The sequence below is a fragment of the Ipomoea nil genome, unplaced genomic scaffold, assembly GCF_001879475.1.
Source record: "Ipomoea nil cultivar Tokyo-kokei standard unplaced genomic scaffold, Asagao_1.1 scaffold1833, whole genome shotgun sequence".
NCBI classification, from domain to species: domain Eukaryota; kingdom Viridiplantae; phylum Streptophyta; class Magnoliopsida; order Solanales; family Convolvulaceae; genus Ipomoea; species Ipomoea nil.
The window spans coordinates 1,285,310-1,307,297 of NW_017618261.1; the positions used below are offsets into that span (position 1 = coordinate 1,285,310).

The 21,988-nt window shown below is 43.4% G+C and overlaps 1 protein-coding gene across 1 annotated transcript; it reads right to left on the minus strand.

Annotated features, from left to right (window-relative positions):
* Nucleotides 1–6,645: 6,645 nt before the first annotated feature.
* On the minus strand, nt 6,646–19,984 carry LOC109192721. The gene is made up of 2 exons (XM_019343423.1): nt 19,727–19,984; nt 6,646–7,329 (listed from the first exon to the last, which is right to left on the minus strand). The coding sequence occupies exons 1-2, from the start codon at nt 19,982–19,984 to the stop codon at nt 6,646–6,648; spliced, it is 942 nt and encodes a 313-aa protein (XP_019198968.1).
* Between the last annotated feature and the right edge of the window lie 2,004 nt (nt 19,985–21,988).

Here is a 21,988-nt window from a genome sequence, read left to right on the forward strand (position 1 = left end):
TAGAAGTAGATAGTTTCCCTTTTGGCCTGCGTGCCACGTTTACATATTTACGCTTTGAGGATATTAGTTAGTTAGCCTGTGCACTTGGGTTCTCTAGCCCAGGTGTGGCATAGCACCCCGAACGCTTGTATTTATATCTTGGGATTTAATAAGATTCTACCTTTATTATAAGTTTTAAATGTCTTGAAAATCTGGGGTGTTACAGTTGGTATCAGAGCCTAATTTTGACCTAGGATAAGACTCTTAAGACTGGACTTTAGGACACTAGGCTTGAACTCTAGGTACTTAGGAACATAGGATCTAGGAATCTTAGGACGCGCAGTGAGATTGTGAAACCTACACATAACCTCCCCTCACTTCATCCGTCTCTAACTTAAAGGAACCTCCCCCTGCGCTTACCACACCAGGTAAGGGTGCGAATAGATAAGTTTACTTCCACAACTGGGTAACGTACACTTACCCGATAAATCGCCTCGTCCTAACTCCCGTCAAAAGACTTGACAAGGACCCTGACCAAAGAAAAGGAAGATTTGGATGACTACTAAGAAGAGGCGTTACAGTCAGGACTGCTAAAGGGGACGGACTGCAATACGCACCAACCCAGGATAACCACGATAACCCCCGAGTCAGACAAATGACATGCACCTTCCGACAAGTTGCCTTATCTCGGCGAACCCGGGTTGCGGCTACAACAAACAGGAAGGAGAACTAGGACACCTATTAAAGAAGCAAAGGAACGACACCATTAGTCGAATCCTTGGGTGCAAGGTAAGTACATCGCGACACCTTGCAACCCCACCACCCCAATTTAAAATATCATCCGCCCTGAAACCCCAGCATCTTGATACCCCTATTTGTTGAAAACACCCACCCCGAATCCTTAATTACCTTAAGAGAAAATTCGCAATCGTCATGACCTTGCTCACCCTTTGTTACGCTTAACCCAAACCCTCGGAAACCCTAAATTGTTTGCCCTTACTCTAAGTTCTTATCCCCACTCCGTTTGGAAACCCTGTTAAAATCGTAGAGCAGCATAAGGCCCTTACCCTGCCCAGGGGCGTGAGGAACCGACATTCATTGATTCAATATTAAAATTAGTTGTTAGATAGGAATCAGCGAAGTAGGTGGAGGTTACGAATATGTATCACCCCACCCTTGCACGAAAACCGTGAAGGCTTCACGAGAAACCATAGCCTGTACGTACGCCACCGAAGAACGCCATGCGTGGACAAGAGCGGGCAAACAAATACGTTCAATGTGTCAGGGGCCCTCGCTACAGAAAACATCGTCAAATAGGTGCAACAGGCCGAACCTCGAGGAGGACATAAATCCTTGCTAAGAATTTCATCCACCAAGGAAGGGATGAAACCCAATAGAACAAGAAAGACTAACCCGAAACCCCCCTTACCCTTAAGAACCCTCGGCGAGGATTAGGAGTCAAGACCTAGGGGTTTGACCCACTAAACCGACTGGGTCCAGACTTCTGGACATCCGAGGGGAACGTGCACGGAAACCATCACGAGAATTCCCCTGGAAGCCATAGAAACGAAGGGGACTTTGACACGAGAAGAGAAGATCAAACGAAAATCTTAGAATCAAACAAAGCCAAGGAAAAGGGATCATCAGTTCGACTGCACGCCAAAACCAAGCCCCAAACAAGCATAATCACTCAAAGCCAAGAGTCCTTAGCCCCTTTCCCTCCCCTTGCCAATCAAGTACCATTTCGTTAATGAATCCATCCTATCACTCCAAACCTCGCTCTTGATCCCTCATTACAGACGAACCCGTACAAGGTGGCAACCTTCCTTCCTGTATTACGACCTTGAGACATCGACCCTATCCGCCCCTCGACTTTGAAACCTAGCCCTTGCACTCCTTACACCCCTTTAAACCCAGAACAAGAAAACATAGATATATATATATATATATGTATGTATATCTACCTCTAGAACTCGTGCTTAAGGATCAATGAACAATGTACGATGGGTCATCCTATGTATCCAAGTCCCTTTTATTGTGCACAAGGGCATGAGACTTGTCAGGACATGAATCTCTGCATTTTTGGGGTCTTTCCCGAAGGAATTGACTATTCCTAGTCACTTTCCCGCGGGTCCCCAACGGGTCCTTGACGGGACCTTGGCGGGTCCTTGGCAGGAGCTTGGCAGGCGGACGACCGCCCACCTCGCGCCCACTGGTACAATGTGCTGATTTCTTAACCCCTCATTTTATTGATTTGTGGCGCACTTGTGTGCCTCGATTGAGGAATGTGAGTCTTGGGTAAGGAACCATGGAACACCTAAACATTGTGTCCTACGTAAAAGACCTTGACGCACGAGACACCATTGGGAAATCACAATCAATTACACGAGGCACCGCGTTTACATATTTACGCTTTGAGGATATTAGTTAGTTAGCCTGTGCACTTGGGTTCTCTAGCCCAGGTGTGGCATAGCACCCCGAACGCTTGTATTTATATCTTGGGATTTAATAAGATTCTACCTTTATTATAAGTTTTAAATGTCTTGAAAATCTGGGGTGTTACAACGTGCTACATCCTGAGGTCGTGGACCTCGATGGTTCTCTAGCATACGATGAAAGACCCGTAAGAATCCTGGACACCAAGACAAGAACCACCCGTTGTCGGGCCATAGAAATGGTAAAAGTCCTCTGGACCAACCATGGGACCGAAGAAGCAACTTGGGAACTCAAGGACACAATGAAGGAACGCTACCCCGAACTCTTCACACCAGGTAACCAAGAGGGAGTCGCCCGACAAGAACCAAGCTTCGGGGACGAAGCTTACCGTTAAGGTGGGGAGAGTGTAACACCCCGTGTTACGACCCCTAAAAAAAATTAATCATTCAACCAATTATCCAAAGAGAGAATTAAATTACAATAATTAATTAGCGAAAAGGCCCACCATGGTCCGTGGGCCCTCACTGCTAAAACCCAACCCCTAGCCCTAAACGGAATAGAATTAGTAAGGCTATAATATTAGTTCCTAATTAGGACTCCTAAATATATAAATAAGGGACTTAAGAGGCACCTAGAACCCCCCACCACAATAATCCCTCACCACACAAGAAGTTCCAAGAATTCCCCTAGGAGAAATCAAGAAAGAAGAAAGCTTCAAGAAAGACCCTTCATAGCCAAGGAATTAATTAAGGCTAAAAGGTAAACCATGTCTCAACAAAACCTATTTTCATAGCTATGATTCCCCTCTTAGGATTTCCCCCATATTCTTGTGTATTGATGGTTCGTTATAATCTTGATAATTGGTGTTATGATTCCATGGGTGATCTTGATGATAAGAGGTTCTTGATGATTATATGGTATTCGTGATGTTCTTGATGATTATATGATGTTCTTGATGTTTATATGATATTCCTACCGAATCTTGATATTAGAAGATGAATTGTGTTCTTGTTGATTTAAAAATAATTAGAACCCTAGGTTATATCGTGGAATTCGTATGGTATTATTCTTGGTATATTGGGTGGGAATTCGCATGTTTGGGTGTTGATTATGTTTAGAAAAGCATGATAGGTTATGTGCCGTATGTTTCTTGCATTTGGATCCATTAATTGTCCACGTGTTGTTGTCAATTGCGTTTAAAAGTGTCTGAGCATGGTTTCGGGTTCCACAAAGGTTCCCGAGATGTTTTTGTGATAAAAGAGTCAGTGGGGGGTAGGGGACCCGCGACCTACCTGCGGCCATTGTTGGCGTCGCCGGCGGGCAGGCAGCTGCCCGCCGGGCACCCGCTGCCCGGAATCATCGCCGCCGGCGGGCAGCCGGCGGGTGACCCCTCACCCACCGGCTACCGGCTGGAAAAATACCCAATTTGGGATTTTGGCTTCCCCGTTTGATGTTCCCCCGACCCCCGTGGTGTCCCAACGGACTCCGTCTATCGTGCCTATGTCTAGTTTGATATTTCGTGTACCGTTCGTAGGTTGTATGAGTCTTATATAGTACATGCTAGTTGAATTGGTATCCCGTTGACCTAGGTGAAAGAAGTATGAACCCCATAGGATTATTCTTAGAATCTGAAGGATCACGCATAGGTTTTGTTATACGTTTTCTCCCCCTTCCCAATGTGTTAATGTGGGTTGCATGTGCTTGCTATGTGTTATGTGTGCATGATACCCCAATTCGGTTGAGATCGGATTGGTATTTCCTGAGCTGCGGTTCAAAAGCTGGATGCGGTCAGATTTACACTCTTGGGCTGCGGTCCACCGTTTGGTTTCGATCAAACGTTTCTACATGAGCTGCGGTTCATATTTCCTGGCTACAGTCAGATGACATACTCTTGGGCTGCGGTCCACTGTTTGGTTTCAATCAAACTATGATGAGTTGCGGTTCATCGGTCAGTTGCGATCAACCCCTCCGTGTTGCGATACGGGGCAGGGTGCTGCGGGGCCGTGTCAGAGCTATATGCGCTGACCCTCATGTATGGGCATGCGATTGGTCCAGTAGCGCCAACAAAATGTGCTATGTGATGAGATATGGATGAGTTGTTGTTATGAGTGTCTTGGGATGTGACTTTGGGATTTATGCCGGGAATCATACATGTTGGGTTATGGATATTAACTGTGTTTATCTTTATCTGCCTTGCCTGTTTCCCTATGCTTATGAATTGTATATGCTTGATTATGACCGTTGTCTGTGCTAAGCTCTATCTGTTGAGTCTATTCCCTATTTTGAAAGCTAAAGTCTCTTAGGATATATCTTCATGCTTCGAAATGGTTTTTCGTATAACTATGTATATATCTATATGTATTGTATTTCAACGCGTTGGAGTGGGTTACCAACATCTCTCGCTGAACATATATATTTGGCTTTCAGGCACAGAAGAGTAGACACTGGAGCGCGCTAGAACCCTGGAGTATAGACGTAGATAGTTTTCCTTTTGGCCTGCGTGCCATGTTATGCATTCCCTTTATTAAGGATATTAGTTATTTAGCTTGTGCACCTGAGTTCTCCAGCTCAGGTGTGGCATAGCACCCCGTACTCTTTGTATCGTATTTTGGGATTTAATGAGATTCAACCTTTATTATATATATTTTAAAAGTCTTGAAAATCTGGGGTGTTACAAACTCCTCCCTTCTTCCCGTCATGTACCTCAAGTATTCAAGATAACCCACTCTCTCTTGGGAAATCCAATCATCCCTATCATAAGTATCTACTCCTTTCAACGGCAAATCAAACCAATTGAACAATTTTTGTGGTGTCAATTTTACTTTAGTGCCTCTAACATTTGAAGTAATTACAGTAATTCCCTTCTTTAATTTGGTGGACAAATTCTCATAAAATTCAATAATCAAATCGGGGTAAATCTCCTCTTGAATCCTTAAAAATTTTCTTGGAAATCCTTGATCTCCTAATAGTCGATTAATTTCTTCAGAAAAGTGTTCAGGGAAATAGGTTTTACCTCCAATAACTGAGTAGTTTGAGCCCTCATGACTACATTCATCTACTTGTTGCTTCCCCTTTGCCATTGGACTCCACAATCTACTTGCCTTGAACTTGGTTGGAATGAAGTGGATGACTCAAGTAGTAATTTTCTTGCACTTAGTAGGAGTTGTAGAATGAAACTTTGAATTTTCTAGGAGAAAATATGAATTTTTGAAGAAGTTGGATTTTGCTTTGGGGGTGAGGCAGTGTTCAGCCGAGCAAGGTGAGGGAAGAAGAAGGGTTCTGCAATTTGATTTTGGGGAAAAAGCTTGAGAAAAGACCAAAATAGAATTGGTGGGGCTTGGTCATGGCACTCCATGCGTTCCACTGCCATGATCTGCTGTCTGCCTCTCTAACATGGTTCCAGGTCTTGGACCATAACGTGGTCCGTGACCACATTCCGTGAAACGGAACGGACTCCGTTACGTTCCGTGGGCATGACCCGTCCCAGCTCGGGTCCTCGGTTCTAACTCTCCCATCAACAACAATTCCAATTAGTCCTCCAACTTTGACAAATCCTCAATTAGAGTCAAAATCAAGAATGGTCATTGACTTTGCAAAATCCCGAATCTTAGTCAAAACCTTGATTTTCCAATTTCATTTCGGGATTGTTTGGTCCAACTTAAACTCGAATTAAATTCTTGTCTATTTCTTTCCCGTCATTTCTTAATATTTCTCGTTCCCACTTTAACTTTGAGGATTTAATCACTACCCTCCGTAAAACTAACTCTGCTAATTAAACTTTAATCGTTCTTTAACGATTTCACTTTTACTTGTATCTAATTCGTTCTTATAAGATTTCACTTACTTGTTCTCGGTACCCTTTACCGAAACTTTCTCAAAAATATTTGTAAATAATGTCTTAAATCTCAAAGTCTTAAACAAATCACAAATTGCACCAAATCTTTCAAGCACACACAATACAACAAGAATTTACACAAGAATCAATAACACTTATTCCAAGTTAGAGTGTTACCTTTCTCAAGATTGTGCCCCGCAGCTTGCGTCTGTCCAATCACCATGATCCTCCCCCGAACCGGTTCCTTCCGGACGTCCTTGCTGAGACCCCCCGCATCCCTGGTTTCCATTTCTGTGCGGGCCTCCACCTGATTGATTCCCACGACCCATTCCTAGGTTTGGTGCCTGGTTGAACTGGACTCTAGGCAGTTGACTCTGGGTCGTACTGTGGGATCTTTACATCTTTGGGTACCAAAAAACGGCGGCTCTATGTCCCGGCTTCCCGCAGTTGAAACATGTAACGGGTCTGCCTCCACAAGTAGTCCGAGGGTGGTCCCTACCACACCTCGTGCAAGCCACGCTCCTCACACTAGATAACCCTCCACCTCTAACTCCCTGTCCTATCACCGGATTCCTCCTTTCCCCATTTCGGTTGCCATTTCTTGCTACAGGATTGAACCTATGCCCTTTACTTGACTGTGAGTCATTCCCCTCACTCTTCTTCTTCGGTCCGTGCATGGCAATCCGATGTAGTTGCTGAATTCTAGAGTGATCGGCGACTGCGTCATAGGCCTCGTTCAAAGTGGCAAACTTTGCAGCAGTGAAAAGCTTCTGGGCATCGTAGTGCAATCCACGGACGAACTTCCAGGCTTTGCTAGCCTCATCCGGTGCTATGGTAGGAGCAAATTGAGATAGCACCACAAAGCGGACATGATACTCCTGCACAGACATGCTTCCTTGCTCCAGATGCAAGAATTCCTCGTATTTAGCAGCCTCGACATACTCGGGGTAGAATCTTTCCCTCAACAAGACCTTGAACATTTTCCAATCGAAGCCCTCTTTCTCCTTAAGGGTTGGACCCTCCATTACCCACCAGTGATCAGCCTCTTCTTGAAGATAGTACACAACGGTCTCTACTCGCTGGTCCAGCAAATAGTTGACAACGTCGAACAGTTTATCGAACGTACAGATCAAACTCTCAAGGATCTCAGGGTCTTCCTGGCCCAGGTAACTCGGCGGGTTGCACCCCGTGATCTTTCTTGGCACATCTCGCCACTGTTGTTCCCTTTAGCACGGTGTTCCGATGGTCTGGGCCAGCTGACGCAAGCTCTCTGTCAGATCGGTAGAAGATGAAGCTCCAGGTCTGGAGGAACGAGGAGTCTCTTCTCTGACTCTTTTCGGTGGCATTGCGTTAGCCCTTTAACATGATCAGAACAGATCATCTTGGTTAGTACCTCTAAGAATTAACTACTTTTAACTTCTCTTTTCTTAAGGCAAGGCTTACAACAAGTAAAACACGTAAACGGAATATAAGTATACGCTCTTATACTTATTACTTTAAAAACTTTCACAAAGTTTCTCTTTCAAACTTCAAGTTTCAAAGTCTCAACTTCTAGCTTTTTCTTTCAACTTTCAACATTTAACTTTCACTTTCAACATTCAACTTTTAGCTTTTAACTTTTACTTCTACTTTCAAAGAAAGGAAAACTGCACTTTAAACACAATGATAAAGCACAAAAACAGTTAAGCATGCGTAAGGAAACTCACAACCTCACCGCGTTCTTATCTGATTCTTAAAGTACTTCTTAACTTGGATTCTTACACTTAGCCACTGAACTAGAGTCTTTCTCATCTTAGATCTCATAACTTAGTGTTCTTTCCTTAACTTGTCCATCCTAGGACTTCAACTTAGGGTTTCTATACTCAATACTAAGGCTTAATCTTCCTAAGTTCTCGCGGTTCGTACCGCTCTGATACCAACTTGTAACACCCCACTTTTCGTAAATCTTAATCACAACGCTTAACTTAAAAATGATACTAAACAAGATCAAGATAAGATTAAAAGCTTAAAAGTCAAACCACAAGAGGTGTCACCGCCACAATCACCACACACGGTGATTGCACAGGCGAGGAAAGTCTAACTAAAGTCGAGTTTAGACAAACTAGAACCAAACTTGGAAATACTCTACGGTGTCCAACACCATAAAAAATAACTAACAACGTCTAACTTTCAAAGTTTTAACAAAGTCATACTTCTTCTCATACTTTAATGCAAAACGTGCAAAATCATAATCATGCAATAAGATGAGCTTTTGAGTATAAGTATAGATAGATATACATATACACTCATTCTTTTGTAACAAGGAACACTTGTTGTGTGGAGGTTTCTGTAGAGTTGCAATGACTCACTTTTCTCTTCTTTCACTTGAGTCTTTTGACTCGCTTTCTTTCGTTCTTTCTTTACTTTACTCGCGGGCGAGGTAGGAACTTCACCACAATGTGAACGGGGTACCTATCTGGGCTCGGCATCTAGCCGACCTAATACTCATCTCGTCCACAGAACCACCCTCTTGGTTCTTTTCGCAAACTCCGTGGAATCAGGTATCGTACTTGTCAGTGTGCACACCCCCTGACCGGGACTCCAAGCTCGGCGGGTAGTATCCAACCTAGTAACTCGAGAATATCGACCTCATTACTTAACATCGGATCACAATGTCTTTTTCTTTCTTAACTCTCTTTCTTTCTCTTTTCTTCCGAAAGGACATAGTCCTAACGGGCCTCCTAAACCTCGGATTACTCACACTAGATACATATAGATATAACTCATGCACTTCTTTCTCATGCAATAAATCTACTCATGCAAACTCATGCACATAGTTTCTCAACAACTTCTCTTTTCTCACAAATTGGAAATCAATTATCATGCAACTTCTCAATGCAACTAGATAATGATTTTCCAAAATAGATATAGGTTTTTGAAAGAATGCTTAGGTTTACTTAGAGCCAAAATGCACTTTAAATCATGACATGCTAAACATGTTCTTTTACTGTAAAGAATACTTCAAATTCTCTTTCACTGTGATTCAAGCAAACAAGGTGCTACTTCATGCTTATAACTCAATACTTGGCAAATCTTCTTAGCAAATACTTAGTAAGTATTGATCATGCTCTTTGAAACTCAAAATATGCTTCATACTCTAGCAATTTCCATTTATTGTAAGCTAAGAAATTAATGCAACCCAAACTACTGAAGATCCATTAAGAGTACCAGTTGGGCCAATCACAAGGTCTAAATCCAAACAATTAAGACAACTCTTTATTGGTTATGTTCAAAAATGGTGGAAATCCAATTCAAGCCCAATTGCAAATGATGGCGAAGAACTCAAGGCTTTTTATAATTGTTTAAGTGCTGATTTTGGTGATTAAATTAGGCCCAAATCAGCCCTATTATTTTTGGTCATCATTAATTTAAATTGTTTGGAATAAAAGAGAAAACACTAGTTGTATTTAGAAAGGATTCCTTAAATCCTTTTCTAAATAAAACTCTATTTACTTGTTTTCTAGATTAGGTTTATGACTCTTTTTCCCATTGTATTTAGATTACAATGCTGCCCTATACCTATAAATAGGGCACATCCATATCAGTTTTGAGAAGGCTTTAATTCAATAAAATTCTTATGTTTTTCTTTACACTTGTGTAAGAAACCTTATGGCTAATTGTGGACTCAATTAGTGGCTAGTCGTGGACCCGACTAGCAAATTGATTCGTGGACTCGAATCAATCTTACTTTCTTCAACCTTAGATTTAGGTTCGTGGACTCGTTCTTGAATCGAAGGAAACTAGATCCGACTCTAGTTGATTGAAGATTGCAACATCGAGGTACTTGAAGCTACATGGGATTCTTCCAAGTCTTTGAGGATTCGAGACAAAGGGTTTCTTGTGCGGTTTAAGGTATTCTTGATCCATCTCTATATTTGCATTGAGAGTAATCTTGGGACTAATACTCCATCTTTATTTGAACCTTGGACTAGATTCATATCAATTTGGTATTCAGAGCCTAGGTTTATCTCATTATCATTAGAAATTTGGTTTCTTTGGTTCCCTAGGTTTATCTCTATCTTTACTTTGAGAGCATTCTTGGGACAATATTCCATTTTATTTGAACCTTGGACTAGGTTCATATCAGAAATCAAGCACCGGACATATCAAATTCTCACATCTTTGGCAACGCTTCTCAATAAATAACCACAAGTACTTAGACATGCTTTTCAATCAAAACTATCAAATAATAATCATGATCCACTTTCAAATAGCTAAGCTCAATTACTTTAAATTTTCTTCACTGTAAAAAATTTACAGAACACTTCAATAGCATTTCTCAACACAAATTCTACTGTAAAACAAGCATTATAACTCCAAATTCAACGAAATCAACTTCTACTAGTGCGTCGTAACGAACCCGAGTGTCCGAGCCTCAAGGGCCCATGAGCCCCGGTCCGAACGACACGTAGCTGAGCCACAGAGGGCCTGGCCAGTAACCACTTTTGGCCTGGCGAAGCTTGGTGGCGGGGATTGGGAAGCCCTGCCACTTGGCTCCACCAAGCGGCGGCTCTGGGTGACGTACCATGCCATGGTCGGTCCTATGGGATCATCCTCCATGGTTCTAGCCAGCGGACCTCCTCGAGGTCCGTTGGCTAGTACCATGAGGCAATCTGGTGCACACTGCCTGGTGCACCAGAGCCTCTCTCTTCAACTATATACATGCTCAGTGCAATCGAACACAGCCAAATCCTCAACAACACAATCATAGATCAACAATAACTCATTAATAGCTCAATCACTACAACTATCTAGCAATGAATAAATCTCGGTTTTGAATTTATTTAAAACGTAGCTCAAAATAATTAATTCCAACACCGTTTTCATCATAAAAATTTTGCAAGAGTGAAAAATGGATATTTTGGAACTTCATAAGATAGAATTTAGAAAATTAACTTTTGGGATGTCACATCCTACCCTCCTTAGAAGAAGTTTTGTCCTCGAAACTTAGAATGAACGGACTGGTTTTCTTAAAACGAAAGCTTTCGAAAAGTTGGTAAGAATTTCAAGAATTGGCTTAAGAGCGTTCTTGGGATACATGGAGGTTTAGAAATCTCTGAGTTTCAAGCTAACACACCACAACAAACTAAAGCACTACTCAAATCTAACAAATTAAATAAAGTCTACTAACTGAACTTTAAAGCTTAACGGTTTACCTTGGTCAACGTCTCCGGGAGCACCACCTTGAGGCACGTAGTTGGGATCGCATCCATACGGGGTCCATCTTTGAACATTCTCTACTCCTAGCATCTCCTAGATAGCTGCAGCCCTGTAACACCCCAGATTTTTAAGACATTTAAAACTTATAATAAAGGTAGAATCTTATTAAATCCCAAGATATAAATACAAGCGTTCGGGGTGCTATGCCACACCTGGGCTAGAGAACCCAAGTGCACAGGCTAACTAACTAATATCCTCAAAGCGTAAATACGTAAACGTGGCACGCAGGCCAAAAGGGAAACTATCTACTTCTAAGTTCTAGCGCACTCCAGTGACTTAATCTTCTGTGCCTGAAAGCCAAATATATCTGTTCAGCGAGAGATGCTGGTAACCCACTCCAACGCGTTGAAATACAATACATATAGAGATATATATAGATATATGAAAACCATTTTGAGCACGAAGATATATCCTACGAACTCTAGCTTTAAAACCGGGAATGACTCGACAGATAAGGCCAGACACAAGCAACAGTTATAACGAGCATATGCAGTTCACAACAGATAAGGCAGATAGGGCAAAGCATAAACAATGATCATAACCGAACATGAACAATCCCCAATATAAATCCCATAGTCACATCCCCCAAGACACTCGTAATCACAACTCGTCCATGTCACAACACATAACACACTTTGTTGGCGCCACAAGACCAATCGCATGCCCATACATGAGGGTCAGCGCATATAGCTCTGACACGGCCCCGCAGCACATTGCCCCGTATCGCAACCGACCGATGAACCGCAGCTCATCATGGTGTTTGATCGCAACCAAACAGTGGACCGCAGCCCAAAAGAATGTCATCTGACCGCAGCCAGGAAAAAGGACGAACCGCAGCTCGTATAGAAACGTTTGATCGCAACCAAACGGTGGACCGCAGCCCAAGAGTATCAATCTGACCGCAGCCAGCTTCTGAACCGCAGCTCAGGATAACCAATCCGATCGCAACTGAATTGTGGTAACACACACACATAACACATAGCAAGCACATGCAACCCACATTACATATTGGGAAGGGGGAGAAAACATATAACAAAACCTATGCGTGACCCATCACATACTAGGAATAGTCCTAAGGGGTTCATACTTCTACCACCTAGGTCAACGGGATACCAATTCAACTAGCATGCAATATAATGGACTCGTAAACCTACGAACGACACCCGAAATATCAAACTAGACATAGGCACGATGAACGGAGTCCGTTGGGACACCACGGGGATCGGGGGAACATCAAACGGGTAAGCCGAGATCCCGAATTGGGGAAATTTCCAGCGGGTAGCCGGTGGGTGGGGGGCCACCCGCCGGCTGCCCGCCGGAATTACTGTTCCGGGCAGCGGGTCGCCGGCGGGCAGCTGCCCGCCCACCGGCTACCCGCTGCCGGGCAGTGTTTCACGGCCGTGGGTAGGTGGCGGGTCCCCTACCCCCCACCTACCCCCCACTGACTCTTTTCACACACTTTACGCCCCGGGAACCGTTGTGGAACCCGAAACCATGCTTAGACACTTTACAACGCAATTAACGACAACACGTAGACAATTAATGAATCAAATACAAGAAACGAACGGCACATAACCTATCATGCTTTTCTAAATATAATCAACACCCAAACATGCGATTTCCCCACCTGATAATCCAAGAATAAGATCATATGATACAACCTAGGGTTCTAATCACTTTTATATCAACAAGAATACGGTTCGTCTTCTAATTGCAAGATTCGGTAAGAATAACACATAAACATCAAGAGCATCACACAATTATCAAGAACAACACATAATCATCAAGAACTCCATATAATCATCAAGAATCTCCCAATATCAAGATTATCAAGATCCCTCATGGGATCATCACGTCAAACATTAATAATCATCATCATATCTCGCCAATACACAATAATATGGGGGAAACCCTAAGGGGGAATCATAGCTATGAAAATAGGTTTTGTTGAGACATGGGTTACCTCTTAGCCTTAATTAATTCCTTGGCTATGAAGGATCTTTCTTTAAGCTTTCTTGATTTCTTGATTTCTCCTAAGGGGATTCTTGGAACTCTTTGGGTGGTGAGAGATTATTGTGGTGGGGATTCTAGGTGCCTCCTAAGTTCCCTATTTATATATTTAAGACTCCTAGTTAGGGCCTGAATGGTATGGGTTTACTAATTCTATTCCTTATAGGGCTAGGGCTTGTTTTAGGGATAAGGGTCCATGGTCCATAGTGGACCATATTAATTAAAGAGGATCCTAATCATAATCTGAATAGTCAAAGGCCTACTTCCTTTATTCCTAATAGGCTTAAGATTCTTATTCGGGCAAGGGTCCACGGTTCATGGTGGACCTTACTAATTAATTAAAGGTAAACCTAACATAATTAAATCATATTTAATTATTATTAACGGGATTAATTAAATAATTAATCCGGGATTGAAGGCCGTAACACGGGGTGTTACACTCTCCCCCCCTTACGAGAAGCTTCGTCCCCGAAGCTTGGAAATCATTGCAGGGTTAACGAGTCAAGAGAAGAACCGTGGTCCTATAGAGAAGGTATTCCACGGGGAAATTGTATACTTGCACGCCTATGTGTGTTGGGTTTTTGGGAACGATTAGGTTTACAGGGCTAAGAGAGTGGGTTTCAAACTTGAGGATACGGTGAAATCAGGAATTAGGATCAAGTTTTCGAGGTTGCAACTTAGGTTGTGAGGTTGCCACTTGTATGGAATCGTTAAAACATGGGATTGAGAATGGGGTCTGAAGGGTAGAAAGGGTTTTGAAATAAGGAAGGGGCCGATTTTCCGAGGGAGGCAAAGGAATTCGGCTAGGATGGGTTAAGGTTTCTCGATCCCAAGTGAATAATCTGGTTAGATGCTTTGATCACGATGCGCCGACGAGCTGATGATCCTCCTTCCTTGGTGTTGGTGCTTGCATGACTTTAAGATCCTTGTTAGACCTTGCTTCCCAGGCTAAGGTTTCATCCTTCTCTTCTTTCTTGAGGGAATTTCCCGTGGTGATTCAACACTTACTTCTTTAATGCGCCCAAGGTCTTGACCGAGTTGGGTCAACCAAGCCAATCTCTTAGGGTGCACTTCCCAAATTCTTCCCAAAGTCTCTTGGGAGTCGATGGACTTTGGGTTGAATTTCTCTTCTTATTGAATTTCATCTCCTCTTTAGTGGATGAAATTCTTAGTAAGATTTCATGTCTTACCCGAGGTTCGGCATTGTTGTGCCCTGTTTGTGTTATTTTTAATGATGAAGGTGTCCTTGCGTGCCCTTTTTCTTTTAAAGCGCAGTCGGTTACCAAATCTCGTTGTGGGATGACTCGGCGACTTTACGAGTCACCTCATTTCCTTGTGGGTCCTTAATGACCCTTGAAGTCTTGGCGCGAATGTGTTCTTCACCCTTTTGCTTAGCACCATGGGCTACGTAGTTCTTGATTCCATACAACTTGTAAGGAGTCCTCTGATTTGCTCGAACGATGTCCATGGTTTGGAGGAGTCCCGGTCCCTCCTTAGCATTTTGACTTTTAAGGTTTTCGTGGGTTCTTAGTACGAGTTCCCAACTCACCTCCTTGGTTTGCGCAATCCTTTACGCCAAACATCCCTAGTCGGTTGTATCGTAGGATCCGATTTCAATTACTCGTGCAATGTAATTGATTGTGATTTCCCGATGGTGTCTCGTGCGTCAAGGTCTTTTACGTAGGACACTATGTTTGGGTGGTCCATGGTTCCTTACCCAAGACTCACATTCCTCAATCGAGGCACACAAGTGCGCCACAAATCAATAAAATGAGGGGTTAAGAAATCAGCACATTGTACTAGTGGGCGCGAGGTGGGCGGTCGTCCGCCTGCCAAGCTCCTGCCAAGGACCCGCCAAGGTCCCGTCAAGGACCCGTTGGGGACCCGCGGGAAAGTGACTAGGAATAGTCAATTCCTTCGGGAAAGACCCCAAAAATGCACAGATTCATGTCCTGACAAGTCCCATGCCCTTGTGCACAATAAAAGGGACTTGGATACATAGGATGACCCATCGTACAATGTTAATTGATCCTTAAGCACGAGTTCTAGAGGTAGATATACATACATATATATATCTATTTTTTCTTGGTCTGGGTTTAAAGGGGTGTAAGAAGTGCAAGGGCTAGGTTTCAAAGTCGAGGGACGGATAGGGTCGATGTCTCAAGGTCGTAATACAGGAAGGAAGGTTGCCACCTTGTATGGGTTTGTCTGTAAAGAGGGATCAAGAGCGAGGTTTGGAGTGATAGGACGGATTCTTTAACGAAATGGTACTTGATTGGCAAGGGGAGGGAAAGGGGCTAAGGACTCTAGGCTTTGAGTGATTATGCCTGTTTGGGGCTTGGTTGTGGCGTGCAGTCGAACTGGTGATCCCTTTTCCTTGGCTCTGTTTGATTCTAAGATTTTCGTTTGATCTTCTCTTCCCGTGTCGAAGTCCCCTTCGTCTCTATGGCTTCCAGGGGAATTCTCGTGATGGTTTCCGTGCGCGTTCCCCTCGGATGTCCAGAAGTCTGGACCCAGTCGGTTTAGTGGGTCAAACCCCTAGGTCTTGACTCCTAATCCTTGCCGAGGGTTCTTAAGGGTAAGGGGGGTTTCGAGTTAGTCTTTCTTGTTCTATTGGGTTTCATCCCTTCCATGGTGGATGAAATTCTTAGCAAGGTTTTATGTCCACCTTGAGGTTCGGCCTGTTGCACCTATTTGACGATGTTTTCTGTAGCGAGGGCCCCTGACACATTGAACGTATTTGTTTGCCCACTCTTGTCAACGCATGGCGTTCTTCGGTGGCGTACGTACAGGCTATGGTTTCTCGTGAAGCCTTCACGGTTTTCGTGTAAGGGTGGGGTGATACGTATTCGTAACCTCCACCTACTTCGCCGATTCCTATCTAACAACTTATTTTAATATTGAATCAATGAATGTCGGTTCTTCACGCCCCTGGGCAGGGTAAGGGCCTTATGCTGCTCTACGGTCTTTAACAGGGTTTCCAAACGGAGTGGGGATATGAACTTAGAGTAAGGGCAATAACAATTTAGGGTTTCCGAGGGTTTGGGTTAAGCGCAACAAAGGGTGAGCAAGGTCATGACGGTTGCGAATTTGCTCTTAAGGTAATTAAGGATTCGGGGTGGGAGTTTTCAACAAATAGGGGTATCAAGATGCTGGGGTTTCAGGGCGGATGATATTTTAAATTGGGGTGGTGGGGTCGCAAGGTGTCGCGATATACTTACCTTGCACCCAAGGATTCGACTAATGGTGTCGTTCCTTCGCTACTTTAATAGGTGTCCTAGTTCTCCTTCCTGTTTGTTGTAGCCGCAACCCGGGTTTGCCGAGATAAGGCAACTTGTCGGAAGGTGCATGTCTTTTGTCTGACTCGGGGGTTATCGTGGTTACCCTAGGTTGGTGCGTATTGCAGACCGTCCCTTTTAGCAGTCCTGACTGTAACGCCTCTTCTTAGTAGTCATCCAAATCTTCCTTTTCTTTGGTCAGGGTCCTTGTCAAGTCTTTTGACGGGAGTTAGGACGAGGCGATTTATCGGGTAAGTGTACGTTGCTCAGTTGTGGAAGTAAACTTATCTATTCGCACCCTTACCTAGTGTGGTAAGCGTAGGGGGAGGTTCCTTTAAGTTAGAGAGGGATGAAGTGAGGGGAGGTTATGTGTAGGTTTCACAATCTCACTGCGCGTCCTAAGATTCCTGGATCCTATGTTCCTAAGTACCTAGAGTTCAAGCCTAGTGTCCTAAAGTCCGGTCTTAAGAGTCTTATCCTAGGGTCAAACTTAAGCTCTGATACCAACTGTAACACCCCAGATTTTCAAGACATTTAAAACTTATAATAAAGGTAGAATCTTATTAAATCCCAAGATATAAATACAAGCGTTCGGGGTGCTATGCCACACCTGGGCTAGAGAACCCAAGTGCACAGGCAAACTAACTAATATCCTCAAAGCGTAAATACGTAAACGTGGCACGCAGTCCAAAAGGGAAACTATCTACTTCTAAGTTCTAGCGCACTCCAGTTTCTTAATCTTCTGTGCCTGAAAGCCAAATATATATGTTCAGCGAGAGATGCTGGTAACCCACTCCAACGCGTTGAAATACAATACATATAGAGATATATATAGATATACGAAAACCATTTTGAGCATGAAGATATATCCTACGAACTCTAGCTTTAAAACCGGGAATGACTCGACAGATAAGGCCAGACACAAGCAACAGTTATAACGAGCATATGCAGTTCACAACAGATAAGGCAGATAGGGCAAAGCATAAACAATGATCATAACCCAACATGAACAATCCCCAATATAAATCCCATAGTCACATCCCCCAAGACACTCGTAATCACAACTCGTCCATGTCACAACACATAACACACTTTGTTGGCGCCACAGGACCAATCGCATGCCCATACATGAGGGTCAGCGCATATAGCTCTGACACGGCCCCGCAGCACATTGCCCCGTATCGCAACCGACCGATGAACCGCAGCTCATCATGGTGTTTGATCGCAACCAAACAGTGGACCGCAGCCCAAGAGAATGTCATCTGACCGCAGCCAGGAAAAAGGACGAACCGCAGCTCGTATAGAAACGTTTGATCGCAACCAAACGGTGGACCGCAGCCCAAGAGTATCAATCTGACCGCAGCCAGATTCTGAACCGCAGCTCAGGATAACCAATCCGATCGCAACCGAATTGGGGTAACACACACACATAACACATAGCAAGCACATGCAACCCACATTACACATAGGGAAGGGGGAGAAAACGTATAACAAAACCTATGCGTGACCCATCACATACTAGGAATAGTCCTAAGGGGTTCATACTTCTACCACCTAGGTCAACGGGATACCAATTCAACTAGCATGCAATATAATGGACTCGTAAACCTACGAACGGCACCCGAAATATCAAACTTGACATAAGCACGATGAACGGAGTCCGTTGGGACACCACGGGGATCGGGGGAACATCAAACGGGGAAGCCGGGATCCCGAATTGGGGAAATTTCCAGCGGGTAGCCCACCCACCGGCTGCCCGCCGGAATTACTGTTCCGGGCAGCGGGTCGCCGGCGGGCAGCTGCCCGCCCGCCGGCTACCCGCTGCCGGGCGGTGTTTCACGGCCGTGGGTAGGTGGCTGGTCCCCTACCCCCCACCTACACCCCACTGACTCTTTTCACACACTTTACGCCCCGGGAACCGTTGTGGAACCCGAAACCATGCTTAGACACTTTACAACGCAATTAACGACAACACGTAGACAATTAATGAATCAAATACAAGAAACGAACGGCACATAACCTATCATGCTTTTCTAAATATAATCAACACCCAAACATGCGATTTCCCCACCCGATAATCCAAGAATAAGATCATACGATACAACCTAGGGTTCTAATCACTTTTATATCAACAAGAATACGGTTCGTCTTCTAATTGCAAGATTCGGTAAGAATAACACATAAACATCAAGAGCATCACACAATTATCAAGAACAACACATAATCATCAAGAACTCCATATAATCATCAAGAATCTCCCAATATCAAGATTATCAAGATCCCTCATGGGATCATCACGTCAAACATCAATAATCATCATCATATCTCGCCAATACACAATAATATGGGGGAAACCCTAAGGGGGAATCATAGCTATGAAAATAGGTTTTGTTGAGACATGGGTTACCTCTTAGCCTTAATTAATTCCTTGGCTATGAAGGATCTTTCTTTAAGCTTTCTTGATTTCTTGATTTATCCTAAGGGGATTCTTGGAACTCTTTGGGTGGTGAGAGATTATTGTGGTGGGGATTCTAGGTGCCTCCTAAGTTCCCTATTTATATATTTAAGACTCCTAGTTAGGGCCTGAATGGTATGGGTTTACTAATTCTATTCCTTATAGGGCTAGGGCTTGTTTTAGGGATAAGGGTCCATGGTCCATAGTGGACCATATTAATTAAAGAGGATCCTAATCATAATCTGAATAGTAAAAGGCCTACTTCCTTTATTCCTAACAGGCTTAAGATTCTTATTCGGGCAAGGGTCCACGGTTCATGGTGGACCTTACTAATTAATTAAAGGTAAACCTAACATAATTAAATCATATTTAATTATTATTAACGGGATTAATTAAATAATTAATCCGGGATTGAAGGCCGTAACACGGGGCGTTACAAGCCCTTTGATCAAAGTTTGAAAATCCGTAGTTCACTTGGGCACTTAAATTGTTGAATCTCTGGTTGATCATCTCATAGTGCTCCTCGTTGGTGTGTCCCCTCAACCCTCCTTCATGACCTCCTTGTGGCTTTCCCTGAGGTGCTGCAACATTCACTTCTTCATTCCTAGTGCCCATCTCTTGATCAGTCATTGTGGCGTTCCCTTCACCACCTTCCTCCGCTATGTCACCAGCCTCAATGCCAACCATTGCCCAATTCTTTCGTGGTATATTCAAACTGACAACGAGTGCCATCCTCTCGTCCAATGGTGTAACACCCCGATTTACCAACATTTTAAAATCTTAATTTCAAAGATAAGCAAACTAAACGTTCATTAAACCATAAGCGAAAGCAAGTCTAAAACGGGGATATTATGCCACACCTAAACAACATAGGTGCACAAGCTACACAAAGTCTAATTCAGAGTTCTACATCTAAGGCTCACATGCCCAAAACATAACAACTAAAGGAAGGGGAACTGCACTAGCTACCAACTTCGACTAGCGCGCTCCACAACTAAGCAAAACCTGTAAAAGATAAGGGGATAACACCCGGTCAGCGAATAATGCTGGTAACCCATTAATACGCGTTAAATATCATATATATAGATAGATATAATCAAAAGCGTTTTGAGACTGAGGAATACAATATATAGTCATTTTAAAACCAGAAGAAGGTCAACATCCAAAGACTCATCACACTCTCAACAAGAACGAGGATCATCAACCTCAATAAACAACAAAACCACAAACAACCAAAGACAACACAACACAACACTAGATGCCACCTACCATTCAAAAGGTAGAGTTCATCATAGACATGCCCAAAGGCAAGAAGTACAACAATCACATAATGACAATTCACATAATAGGTCCAAATTCCAACTTTATGCCCTATTCCAACCTTATGGCTACCCCCGACCTTATAACTAGTTCCAACCGTTACCTCTTAGTGCCACCCTGTACTTTTGAGTCCAACCTTATTCCGCCTCGGACCGTCGTCCCCCACCAATCTTTACCACCAATCAGAACCGTTTTACCACCGATCTCATAGTACACGAGGGTACCGTAAAGTAACAATATTACCACTGATCTCGTGAGTAAAGCTCAATAATATACCACTAATCTCAATCATAATCACACATAATCATCATCATCAAGAAGATTAATGCTCATCAATAGCCTAATCAAGTATCAACAAAGGGTACAACGATTTGTACAAGATCACAACATGAGAATCAATCAAGAGATTCCAACAATGACATGAGGCAATACTCAACAACAAAGGACTACAATCCAATCATCAAAATGATTGAAAACGCGAGTTGTCAACCCCAACAAGAAGGAACAAACCATACATACTAGCATAACAACATCAAACTAGCATGCTCATCAAAACGGGTAAACCAAAATGGTTCCAACGAACCTTCAAGACTCATATTAGTCCAATGAATCACAAGGTTGGACCCTTAGCACGATTCAAGACACCAAATCCTAACATGGATTCCTAACTCATCGTTCTAGGCATACGAAACATCAAGAAGACTCACAAAAGCTCAATAATCCAACAACGGGAGGTCAAAACATCAAATACCAAGAAGAAAAGATCACGGGTAACAAATCCCCGCAATCCCCTTACACGTTCCCCGCGGGTAGGGCCCCACCCGTGGGCCTGCCCGCGGGGTACAACCTGAGAGCCACCACGTTCCCCGCGGGTGGGGCGGCGGGTAGGCCACTGCTCGCCGTTCTGCCCGCGGGTACACCCTGTACAATATTTTCCCTTCGGGGAAATTCTTCAACAAAGCCAAGTTCAAGTCCAAAACACCCAAAATCTCACACACAACAAAGATATGACTTGAACCCAAGAATAAGCCAAGCAATGGCATTCAAGAAACCTAAATACAAGCTCTAAACATGCATCATCAGAAGATCATGCATCAAATCTCACAAATCACATCAAGAACATCAATAGAAGCCAAAAAATATCAATAGCAAGCATAAAATAGGTTTTGTATAGCATGGGTTACCTTTGTAGACTACAACTTCTTCCTTTACACTCTTCTAATCCTCCTCTTAGAGTCCTTCTTCTCCACTAACTTCTTACACAAGCCAAAACACAAGAAAGATTTTAACTTAGATAAAGACACCCAAAAGATGGCTAAAAACAATAAATAGCTAAGAACCTTACCCTTTCCTATGCTTGGGAAGAAGAAAGTAGGAATCTTGAGGTGGGATCTTGCAAAGCTAGAAGGTCCTCCT